Source organism: Propithecus coquereli, unplaced genomic scaffold, assembly GCF_000956105.1.
Source record: "Propithecus coquereli isolate 6110/MARCELLA unplaced genomic scaffold, Pcoq_1.0 Scaffold557, whole genome shotgun sequence".
Taxonomy (NCBI): domain Eukaryota; kingdom Metazoa; phylum Chordata; class Mammalia; order Primates; family Indriidae; genus Propithecus; species Propithecus coquereli.
Genome location: NW_012151474.1, coordinates 951624 through 964335, shown reverse-complemented (window position 1 = coordinate 964335; position 12712 = coordinate 951624). Strand labels below are relative to the sequence as shown.

At 50.8% G+C, this 12712-nt stretch overlaps 1 protein-coding gene across 2 annotated transcripts in view; it reads right to left on the bottom strand.

The window, feature by feature from the left end:
- The window catches only part of BANP (BTG3 associated nuclear protein), an 84545-nt gene that overhangs the window by 47123 nt on the left and 24710 nt on the right, over positions 1-12712 (bottom strand). For both annotated transcript variants that reach the window (XM_012657676.1, XM_012657675.1), the window contains exon 4: positions 9576-9775. In XM_012657676.1, coding sequence (XP_012513130.1) covers positions 9576-9775 — 200 coding nt within the window. The remainder of the gene's footprint in view (positions 1-9575; positions 9776-12712) is intronic.

The window sequence follows — 12712 nt, the reverse complement described above, 5'->3', positions numbered from 1 at the left end:
AGATTGCGCCCCTGCCAAACGAAGGACGGCACATCAGCTCCGCACAGACCCACGGCATTGCAGAAGCTCTAGCTCAGAACCTGCCTCGTAAAAGCCTACAAAGCTCGCAGAGGCTCTTAACTGGATGCTGAACACAGGTCCTCCCATGAGTGCATGAACACATACCCCTACCCCTCCTCCCAGGGCCTAACACAGAGAACCCCCGAGAACCAGGACAGCGGTGGGTTGAACATCCGCAGCCATCTCCAACGACTGGCCAGGGCAGCCAGACACACGACGCCGATGCGGGTCCGAAGCTCTTGCTAGGCTCAGGGGGAGCGGGGGTCGCCATCGATTACCTGTGTCTGCCATGGAAACGGGGGGACGGTGTCTGTGATGTGCAGGGGAGACACACACTCACTGGACACACCTCTGCGTGGGGACAAATCATCGCGGGGCAGAGAAGCGCGAGCACAACCCTGTCCCTGCCCAAACCTCAGTGCTCACTGGAGACGCTAAGAGGACAGTCGCCCTGAGGAGCGGGTACGCACTCCCTTCCCAAAGGTGAGTTCCACTAACTTATGTCCGAAGGCCAAGCCCTCTGAACGCTCGCCCAACAAACGTGCACGGGATGCTCAGCGAGTGACAGAAAGCCCTGCCCTCGGGTCCCGCCGCAGGCCACCTGCATGGACACGGGCTGGGAGTGACCCTTCCCTCCACTAAGGCCTTCCCGCAGCGCCACGGGATGGGTGACACCTTCCCACTCACTCCCTGTTCCTCCCGCCAACTGTCCTCCAGGGCAGGGGCAGGAGTAACTCCCTCGGAACAGGTGGCGCCTAGCTGAGAAAGTGTTGCCCCCTTCCCACCCAAAGTTGAGTCTCGCTACGTCACACGCTGCCGCTAACCGGCAGTCCTTCCTTTCACGGCCCAGAACAGTTATTCATCAGGTTCAGTTTAGGAAATCTCGTACTAATTTCCTAATTTTTATTAATCTCAAGTCGTTTTTTCTGCTTTCTACTTATAAGAAAACGAGCTGGCAGATTTAAAACTCCACAGGTATTTGTTCCCTAAGTACGTGTTTTCCCGTGGACTTCCACGTTTATCCTCCTGCGTGACACACAAGGACCTGGGGCATAACACACGGAGAAACCATGCTCAGCGTGAGGTAGAGAAACCGCTCACCACTCTCGATTCAAGCAGGAGGGAAAGGAGGGGCAGGCAAAGCACACGACCACAAACCTGAGGGCAGCGGACGGGCAGACCCCACAGCCCGCCTCCCTTTCCGCCAGCAGTGCTGCCCCAGGGGCCACTGTGCGGCCATCGGCCTTTCCAGTCCCTTCCGTGCACACACGGCCTGTGGCTGGTGCTCATGGATGGATATGGCAAGGGACCACTGTGCCACCCAGGCCAGTGACTTTAAGCACAGGATGGGCCTGTTCCAGTCTCTCCCTTCCCAGGCTGAGGAGTCCAAGGCCTTAGGGGTCGGCAGAGCCATGTGACAGAAGGCTCCGGGCATCAGAGCTGCCGGGGCAGCCGGGGCAGACCCGAATCGCCCGCTCTGTGCCGCAGGCAGAAGACGCCCGGACCACGAGGCTGGGGCCTCCGCTACGCAGCTCTTGTCACCCAATCAGCACGATCAGCACTCAGATTAATCAAATATTTCCTAAAAGTTGTCTTAAATGGTTTATTTCTGTTGCTTGCAGGTTAAAGATTAAAAAGTCATAAAAAAGCAGGATTCAAAAAGATATTCTTAGGGATAAGAATTAGCATTAAAAATTTCTTTCCAGTATCTAATGAGATGAGCAAAATATAATGTAGAATCAACCTCCCAAATAACCAACTGCACCAGAGAAAAAGGAATAACCTAAGCGCAAAAGCTTCAAAATCTAGTTTCCAAAGAAAGAAAGAAGCTTCTGGAGCCACCTGGCTTTGGAAGCCTCAAGATCTAACCCCCGCCCCCCAGAAGCCATTCTCGTGCATTGACAGAGTTCTGCAAATTCGAAGGCACAGCCCCAAATCAGGACAGGAGCAAGTAAGTTAGGAATGTTCGTATTTTCCTCTTTCCTGGGAGCAGAAATGACTACTCAGGAAAGAGACCACTTGAGGTCAGGACAGGCTCGGGTGGAAGGCAGGGCTCTGCGGACAGGCGCAATGGCCTCGGGAAGTAGGCCTCCCCCAGGACACACCCCGTGCCACGCACCTCGCTGATGCTGTTTTCCAATCACAGGAGGACGGCTCATTCCAGGACCGGGGCAGGGAACGCACGGTGAGCCTGGAGGAGCACCGGGCAGCAGCTTGTAAGGAAGTGCGCAAAACAAACAAGGGATAGGAAACCCGCAATGGCAGGGGCAGGTCACAGGAGCCAACTGAGAGAGCTGCTGGTGGCCAAAGCTGGAACAATTCGAGCAACAAAATAAAATAGTGTTGGATTCTAACCCAAAGTGTAAAATGACTACTTGTGAGTGCGTGCTGACACACGTAAACGACAATAGGCTAACAGACGGGAAAGGAGAGACAAACCTCCCGTGCAGAGCAATAACGTTTGCAGATTCCCGTAGATGCAGCGCAACCACTCGCTCCTCCGGGGGGCTGGCGTGGCAACTTCCTTCCAGAGAGGAAGTCTGGGAAGGGGAAGGAGGGACTTCACTGTGGAAAAGCCTGACGAATGTGCCCCAGCCAGGTGTCCCGCATCAGCATCCACAGCGCGCAGCCCTGAAACGACGCGATGGGGTCCTCCTCCCCCCCAAAACCAACTCCCCAGGCTGATCGGGAGGAAGCCATGGGCAAGTCCAACAGAGCGGCGCCCTGCAAAATATCCAACCCAGGGCTCCTCAGAACGTCATCAAAGACGAGGAGAGTTTGAGAAAGTGTCGCGGGTCTGAGGAGACGCAGCAACGACTGCCATGTGGACCCACGACATTTGAAAGATACCAGGGAAACGCTACAGAGAGTGTTATGCTAATAGGTTCCGGCATTTAGAGGAAAGGAAAAATCCCTCGAGAGACACAAATTCAACAACACCAACTCAAGGAATTCTACGTTCATTAAAGTTCTATATTTACTAAAGTAATTGAACGCATGATTAAAAACCTAGGCCCAGATGGCCTCACTGGCAAGTTCTATCAAATATTTAAGGAAGAAACAAAGCCAATCCTACAGAAATACTTAGACAATCAAAGGCAACTTTCCAGCTCGTTTTTTGAGGCCAGTATTTTCCCAATAACAAAACGGGCAAGAACACACCAAAAGGAAAACTACAAAGTAATCTGGCCTTGAAGACAGATGCAAAAACTCCTAACTAAATAAATATTAGCAAATCACCCCGATAGTATATAAAAGGGTAACACACTATGATCACTTCAGGTCTAATTGTAACAGAAACGCAAGGTTGGTTCAGCATTCAAAGTCAGTGTAGTTCACTGTAACAGCAGGATCAAGAAGGAAAACCATACAATCATCCCAGGTAGATGCATAAAAATGTGAAAATTCGATGCCTGCTCGTGACAAAAACTCTCACGAAACAAGGAATAGAAGGGAACTTCTTCAACCTAATGAAAACCACCTATGAAAAACTGACAGCTAACATCATACTTAATGGTGAGAGTCTAGATGCAGCAAAGTAAGAAAAGGTATCAAACTTTGATAGGAAGAAGTAGAACTCTCTTATAAAGACAGCACAATTATGCACATTAAAAAAACTCCTATAAGAAAGCTACTAAAACAAGTGAATTTAAGAAATGATGCAGAATGAAGGTCAGTGTAGAAAGATCTGTACTCCTATACACTACCAATGACAACTGGAAACTGAAATTTAAAACACAATACCATTTATGATAGCATCTATAGGCATGGAGTACACGGAGATAAATTTAACAGAATACGCACAGGAGTGATGAAAACTGTGTAACAGGGCTAAGAGAAATTAAAGCCTGTATGAATGGAGAGACATACCATGTTCATGAATCAGAACACTCAATACTGTCAAAACAGCAATTCCTTCCAAGTTGACTTACAGATTCTACACAATCCCAATCAATGAGTTATTCAGTTGTCCTAAAACTAGAGAAGTATTCCAAATTATTAGAATGTATATGACCTATTAGAACATCTAAATATATGTTTATGATTAGCTTTGGTTAGTAGATTGTATCTCTGAAGCAGATTATATTAATATTCCCCAAGTTGCATGTGTTTCAACTGTTTTCTTTGGTTAGTACTCAGCCCTGACGTGTACAGGGTATCACAATTAGGTCACAAACAGTGTGCAGCTGTGCAAGACAGCGTCGATAAGTCAGGAAGAGAGATCACACATATACAAAATTAAATGGAAGCTACCAAAGTTCAAAGTGAGATAAGGAAAGTTAAAGTCCGTCTTGACTAAGACAAAACCATTTCTTCACAATTCAAATAGCACTACCTTGAGTTTGGCACACTTCGAAGCCTATGAGACGTTACAGTTCTGCCTGAGATGTCAACGACCCCAAACTGGAAGCACCGTGACCCCTGCTGCACCCCGGCCGAGACCCCTCGGGCTACATGCCAGGGCAGAGCTGCTCAGAACGAGCCCATCTCGACCAGGAGCCACAAGGGCTGCGCACGGAACACTGGAATAGCCTCTCGGCAAACATCCATCAGCATTTAAAACAAAAGACCCCCTAGGAAATAAAAATAGAGGGAACGTAAACCATTTCTTGATCAAATCTGTCAGTTCTCTGTGTGTTAACAGTTTTGAGAGAAAGAAGGAAAACATCTTCCACTCTATAAGTCTTACATGACACATCTTTCTGAAAGAGGAGTTTTAGAAGAAACCACTTTTATTTTTCACTTTGAGAATTAATATTACAAAGAAGCCTCTGATTTATTACGATTGTTATAAAATTGTAGAAACATGCTAAAGCTTTCAAAAACAGGAAACACCAGCATTTTTCCTGTTAGTACGTTCAGTCAAGGAAAGCACGGCAGAAACACCCGTGTTGAGTTGCCCTCTGTGCTCTCGGGCAGTCTGGCTCCACGGCACGCTGCCAGCCAAGCAGATGCGCCCGCCAGGTCCCGGCACTCATGCCACCGCCACCCTGGTCTGCACCCACGTCAGCCACCTCTGACTCGCACTGCTGCCCTGTGTCTAGCTTCGAGGAAGTGTAATGAAAGGATTTTCACGTTTACCTGTATAATGTACCTGCACATGCCTGGCCCCTTGGGCCACGCAGCAGAACACCTGCCCGTACTGAACTGCTCACGACCCAGCACTCGGAGGACGGGCCGCTCGACAGAGGCTGCACAGCGTGACATGGGTGCTTCGGCAGCTGCCGAACAGCTTCAAAGTCAAAACCTCTGTCACTACACCTAAAATTACGGTCGAGCAGCATCCAAAGGTATCGCACACCTGCAGGAAGAAAAAAAGCATCTACCTAAAAGAACTAAAAGTCCATTTTTCTTGTCCCCAAGTAGACGGCTGCTGTTGGAGGAAACCCATCCAAGTAATCTCACAAATATTTTAATCACAATGATTTAACTTCGGCTTCAAAGAAAAAGGGATTTCTTTTTTCTTTTCTTTTCTCTTGAATTTATTTAAAGAATCCCATTCAGGTGTAGAATCTGAAAATCTAGACCAAAATACCAAGGGAGGCTGGCGGTCCTCCACCGCATTCGTGTTCCAGGGAGTGAGGAGAACAGACGAGCAGCCCTCGGCATCGACAGCACGGACCCTCCCCGGTTTTAATGAGAAACAGCCGACAGGCGGGTAGATTTCCACGACAGCGAGGCCGTGGCTGTGTCCGTGCGGCCGGGCCGGCTCTCAGCAGGTGCACCCCCACGGGAAGGGCGAGGGGCCCCTCAGGGGACGCTTCCCCCGCTCTCCGGAGGCCTCGTCAAGGTGCCGGCGTTTGTTCCGCGGGATTGCACGCGGAGCGCAACGAGTCGCGCACACCCAGAGAAGGGCGGGCCTGGGGCATCTTCAGTTGTTTTTAAGAGCATGGGATTTGGACATAAGACTATCTGTAACTTGCATACTTCTGAACTTTATCTTGAAGATCTGAGGCCCAGAATAAATAATTCGTAGAAATACTAACTTACTACTCAGAACACTAACCTATTTTTAACTCTTTGGGGAGACTTTTCCTTTTCCATGTTCCACTGCTCACATTTTAGACACTTATTCACTCATACGTGTTTACAAATCAGTAAATTTCTAAGTTAGATATACATATTTTCCTTGATGTACTGGGATTAAGTTCTTACGCACTCTCTCTCCCTACAATTTCTTGTAACAGCTTTCAACTGTTGGCAATTTTTATTTCTCATTTTCAGAACTTATATGGAAAGAAATGCCAGATTTAGTACCTTCTTTAAGTCATTCAATACATCATATTTAAAACTTTGCTATGGGAATATATTAATATTTAAAACTCTGAGAAAATGGAGGAATGGTTCTTCCGATAATCTTACATTAATTTTTATAAATAATGGTTTTATTAGCAATACTAATAAACTCCATGCCGATATACAATAAACGTATATTCTATAACAGACTGATTTTTACCTTTCCAATATAATTCTTTAAAACCAGAAAAATTAATTTGGGTTAACAAGATTACACATCTGGGTCAATATTAGAAAACTTTCCTTTTATTCTACTACTTGTTAACACAGAGAAAACCATGGCGGGTCTCCAGGTGGTAAGATCTCCCCCGGCAGAGGGAAGCGTGGTGGAACTTCTGACCCCGAGAGCGGCTCGCGACGTCGCCAGCTGGCCCTGTGATCCCTGCACACAACGAAGGGCGGCGGCTCCCTGCAGCCTGGAGATGCCGACACCCAAGCGAGCAGCTCTGTCGGCATCACACAGGAACTGGCACAGCGGTCAGGGGGGACACACTCAGGCTCAGTGGTGCCACCCTCTGGCCCCAGCCTGCCTGCTTCCGTGATGATCGGCGGTGTGAGAAGCCCGGCACGAAGGCAGCCCTGGCGCAGACCCAGGCCCTCCTCTGCTCATCCCCTCTTCAAAGACGAGGAGGCTGGAAACTCAGACTGAAATGGCCGCATAGCCCGCCACGGTCACCCCACAGTGCCAGTCGGGGAACTGCGATGCCCCGAGGCCTGAGTGCCTCTCGTGCAGATGAAATTCCAAGCTGGGCCTTCTCCAGGCCCAAGCCACACTGACGCCCACTCTCCAGTTTCCAGAGCCCCCCTCACCCACAGCGAGTCCTTTCTCCTGGCCACAAAACTGTCACAAACTACCAGTGGTGGAACCTAAACAGAGAGACCACGTCAACGCTTTCTCTAACTCACAGAGATGGCCTGTCCACCACCAGCACAGAGGTGACAAGTGACAGGTGACCATCCTTAGGCACACAGGGCTTCTTTGGGCAGGAAGCGTCATCCGTCCTTTCATTTTATTCCTGAGAGCAGGGGTTCTCAGTGGAGGTGTCGGGGTGCCGCGAGCCCCCGGGGGACATAGGTGGCTGTCGTGGCTAAGAGACACCGGCAGAGTCTGGTCGTTACAGGCCGCGGAGGCTGACGCCTTCTTTGCAGGAGTCGGCCTTGCCCCGCACAGATCCTCCCGCACGAACTTCCCAGGTCCCAGACGTCCTGAGTGGAAAACACGCCTCCGGCTCTCCGAACCCGGGATCTCACTGCATGCAACGTTCACACACTAAACACTTGTGCATACTCCTCATATGACTCGAATTTTCCAGGAATTCAACCATTATGCAAGTCCAGAAAAATCATACTTTGCTTTATTTGAAACTTCCTTAGGGATTGCTCATCCTTTTGTAACAGTCTGTGACAACGGGCGTCTGAGTCCCAGGGGGATGCCCAGGTCGGTCTGCAGGGACCGCCCTCCAAGGTCTGGGGGTGGCACCTGGCTTGTCACTGGGAATGACTAGTTCATTACACGCCACTGTCATATTTCTCTACTACAGTACACTTGGGGCAGTCTACTAATTTTAAACTATATTTGCTAAACATTGCATTTTAGGATAAAGGGGCATTACAAAAAAAAAATTACCCCGGAAAAAAAAGGCATTGGGTGTGACAGGCTTGCACACCACTGCCGCAGAGCCTGGCAGAGCACCCGCATGGAGAAACGACCCACACACACTTGCGGGAGAAAGCACGCTAGTGACCGTATAGACGCAGCGTAAAGGCCCGTCCCAGGGGACGCCATGAGCAACCCACCTCCCCTCTATGGACTGCGAGTGCCGGTTCCAGCACCACCAGCTAGGGACTGGGGAGGGGACTGGGAGTGACCAGACACACCGGGCACTTCTGAGAGTTAAAGGAGGCGCCAGTGATCGCACCGGCACAGCTGGCACCACCTGGAGCTGTCCCAGACAAACCAGGGCAGGTGGCCACAGTGATGCTGGGGCGTGTTCGTGAGCACCCCAAAACTAACCGGCGAAGGAACGAACCCTCCTCTCCCTTCCCACAGTCCCAGGTAAAGTCCACAAAGCACCTAACACCGCTCCAGCCACCAGCACAGACAGGCAGGTGGCACCGGCAGCCTCCTCAGACGGTGGCGGCCAGGCCACAGCGGTCCTCCCAGGCTTGCTGGGGCCCCCACTCCTCTGCACCCCCAGCCTCCTGCTGCCCACCGTCCTCGCTCCCCACAGACACACGGGGCAGGGGCTGCGGTTGCGCCAGGGAACCCCAGGGAACAGCCCGCAGTAAAAGCGCCTCAGGCTCTCGGCAAACACAAAGACACGCTTGTCTGCTGCCACGAGTAGGACTTCTCCTGGGCCAGTTGTGCGAACGGCAAAAAGCCCAACAGGACTGATGGCAGCTGCCCCTAGAGCCTGGGCTTCAGCTGACCCTCGAGCTAGGGGCGCTGGCACGGTGCCCCGACGAGCGACACACGAGCAGGTCCGAGTTCCCATCCACCGACTATCCGCCAGGTTTCTGTTCAGACAGTGCACACACCACCGCGTATCTCTCTAGGTTGGACTCTAAGCCAGCGGTCCCCAGCCTTTCTGGCACCAGGGACCGGTTTCATAGAAGACAATTTTTCCACGGACGGGGCTGGGGGACTCAGGCGGTGACGCGTGCAACGGGGAGTGGCTGTAAATGCAGAGGAAGCTTCCCTCGCTGCCCACCGCTCACCTGCTGTGCCCCCCACCCTGCCCCGTTTCTAAGATTCACGGAAGACAATTTTTCCACAAAACGGCACCACGTCCTTGGCCTGAGGGTTGGGGACCACGGCTCTAAATTTTTTTAAAAGAATAAACGCAATGAAAACTGCAGACCTGAATGGAAAGTGTGATATGCCCGAGTGAAACTCATACACGCCACACGGGAAGAGAACGTATCTAAAGGTTAGCCGGACGGAGCAGGAGAAGAAAAGCAGCAAAAGCGCATCTTCGAAGACCGGGTGGGTTAGTGCCACAGAAAAGACGCCTCGGCCTGGCTCACGTCACAGAGAGAATGCGAGGATGGCTTCAAGTTATGCCGCAGGACGTCACGTGTTTAGTTTCGGTCTAAGTAAAACCAGCGCCACGCAACTGCCGAGGCAGAGCCCTCGCGTCCACGGCAAGCGGAGGGACCGCGCCGGCCAGCGGGCGAGACGGGGCTCTGCCGGGCACCCTGCCCCGGCCCGTTCTTACCATCGCACTTTGTTGCACGTCTGGGTCGCGCCGAGGGGGGAGCCGGCCACCATGGGGACCTGGATGGGGCTGTGCTGCTTGTTGGTGACCAGGTCCAGCTTCTCCTCCAGCGACTTGCAAGTCGCCTCCAGAGCCTGCAGCTTGGCTTCGATGCTGTCCAGCCGCAGGCAGATGGTCTGGTTAATGGAGTACAGGAATGACTGGAAGTGAAGGAAGGAGCACTTTAGAAAGGGCGCCTCCAACTTTAAGGGGATAATTCCAAGAAACCCCGGATAGCTACTTCCCAATCTTAATTGTATCTGTTCCAATAAAACAATCCCTACACTGCAACTAGCTCTTTAGTTATAAGCCAGAAACATTTGAGTAAACAAGTTCGCATTTCAAATACAAGTCACATTTTGTATTGTACAATGTGACCACTTAACCACGGTTTTACTTGTATGCACAGTTGTGATTTTTAGTTAAGCCCACGTAATAAAAAACTTACGTCGTCTTTCATATGTTATTATATTGATCGGTAAATTTACATAAAACTAGTCAAATCTTTCTAACGATGAGGATTACACCTAACAGCAAAGCAGACGAAAACCCGCACCGGCCATGCATGTTCGTGTCAGACCCAGCTTCCCTGCAGAGAAGAGCCGATCCCGTACGTGTGCCCTGACTCTGACACCTGGCGCCGTGCGCTCCTGAACAGCCAGCCTGCCCCCTAGCGGCCGCGCAGTGGCACGGCTGATGACCGGCGGCGTCTAGTCCCGGCTCCTGAGCCCAGGCAGTGGCTGTGAGTAGTGAGAGGCACGCAGGGCTCCTAACCCAAGCACCTGACCAAACACGCAAACCACACAGGCAAGTGCTTCTCTTCCCCAGCTGCCGTCCCTGCCAGGAGCACCCGTGGAAACAGCTCAGTCACGTAGGAGTCCTAGTGTGCAGCAGAGATACCCTCCCCAGGCCCCCCCAGCTGAGACGGTCTCAGTGCTGCTGAGGGGCAGATCGGGACAGCACCACCAGCCCTGCTGGGCGGCACGCCGAGCCCAGCACCTGACTGGAGAGGCAACATCTGAAAACCACGAAGAACGTCTTTTCCTTCTCCTTTTCTGCCCTGGACATAAGAGCACAGCGCCCAAGGTGGACACATCAGAAGGAAGGACACGGGCCCAGGCGTGGCACCCGGGAGCGACCCAGAGCTGGCCGTGGCGCTCAAGGCACAGGCGGGAGCGCGTCGGCCCACATCCGACCCCAGCTGACGCCCGCGCTGCTTACGGCCCATCTCCCCACCCTGACGGGCATCTGCAGGGCACGAAACCACAGCGATACCTCGCATCCTATCTCGTCGCTGGCATCTAAATGTGGGTGAAGAAGAAAATGAATGCTCTTCTGTGTGCATTTGCAGCAGGCTGAGCCCATCTCATGAAGCACCTAAACGCACGTGTGAGCCTTCCTGGCGTTCTGGGCAGCAGGGCCACGCGGGGGTAGGAAAACCCGCGCCCACCCGAACACTCACTCTGCCTCGGCAGCCCCTTCTCTCAGCGAGGCTCTTCACAGCAGCGCGAACACGCGGAGGAGACGGCTGAGGACACGAACTCAAATCCACCCTCCTCTGCTAACTGCCCTCAACTACGAAGCGGTAAGAGAGGAAGAGCCGACACGTGCTAGGTGGACCCACACGCACAGGCTGGTGCTCGGCCACCTCGGGGCCACGAGAGGCCGCGTCCACGGTGCGGCTGATGCACGCACTTGGGGAAGCCTGAATTTTTTTTATAACTTGAAAATATCCAACGTTTGGCTCTTGAATTCTTTAAACACAGTAAAACAACATCACTTTAACTCTGAATTAGAAATGATTCTGCCTGGCAGGGTTTGGGTGAAAATCTCTATTACATACTAATTAAACAACTCACCAAAGAAATTAATAATGAAGAAGAAAGAGTGGGGAATAGTATTTTTATTTTTACTTTTTTATTGGCCTCTTAAAATTCAACTTGGTTTTTTTTTTTTTTTGAGCGACAGTCTCTTGCTCTGTCGCCCAGTGCAGTGGCATCATCGCAGCTCACTGTGACCTTCAATTTCTGGGCTCAGCCTCCCGAGCAGCTGGGACTACAGGCCTGTGCTACCACACCCGGCTTTTTTTTTTTTTTTTTTTTTTTGGTAGAGACAGGGTCTCACTACATTGCTCAGTGAGCATAGTGAGCTGCTCACTATGTTGGCCTCCAAACTCCTGGCCTCAAGTGATCCTCCCACCTCAGCCTCCCAAAGTCCTGCGGTTACAGGCATGAGCCACCTCACCTAGTATTTTTATATAAGTCTTCTCTACAAGTGATATTACCCATAAACCACCCACGGCTACTTGTTAAGGAGGTCCTGGCCATTTGGTGAGTAACCATTGTTACACCGCACACATGAGCGTACGTGTGCGGCAGGGCTCGAACCAAAGCCCGACGTCCACCGACAGTGGAGTGGGAACCAGGGCGGGGCCACTTTCATTCTCACCTTCTACATTTCTGTGTTGTTTATAATGACTGTGTCTTTTGTGATAAAATTATAACTGCATTTTATTTTAAGATACAATCACGTGCTGTTACTAAGGCAGCCACCTTCTAGTGGCTATCTATCCTTCGGTCTGCAATAGAAATTTTAGTGAGAATATAGTTTAAATCGCCTGTGTATAACACGGCTTCTCGTTGTTAACAAAATGAATTGAGGATTTCTAAACAGACAGCCCGTATAAACAGAGGAAATATATGTAAAGTGACTTTGACTTTCATCTGTGTTGCTCTCACAAACTTTTCACGTGTGCTGATTTACCTCCGCGACTCTGCAAACATTGGAACCAAACAAGAAAATTCAAGGACCCAAAAATGACTGACTTGAGTGGTTTCCAAGCCCATCTAGTAAATTTCAGAACTCAGGCGACCTTAATGATGGGCACAGAAGTAATTCATCACTTGGGGAAAATATAGCCACAGTAATTGTTCACTTTCCTGCCGTCCAAAATAGGCCTCTAGGTCTATAGGAAGACGCCTCACATGTGGCAGCAAACTCAATCGAAACCATGTTTATTCTTCACAATCTTCAAGGGGAAACAATGGCTTATGCTCTTATATGGTCAGTTCCCTGGTGATTCACAAAATGTTATTATG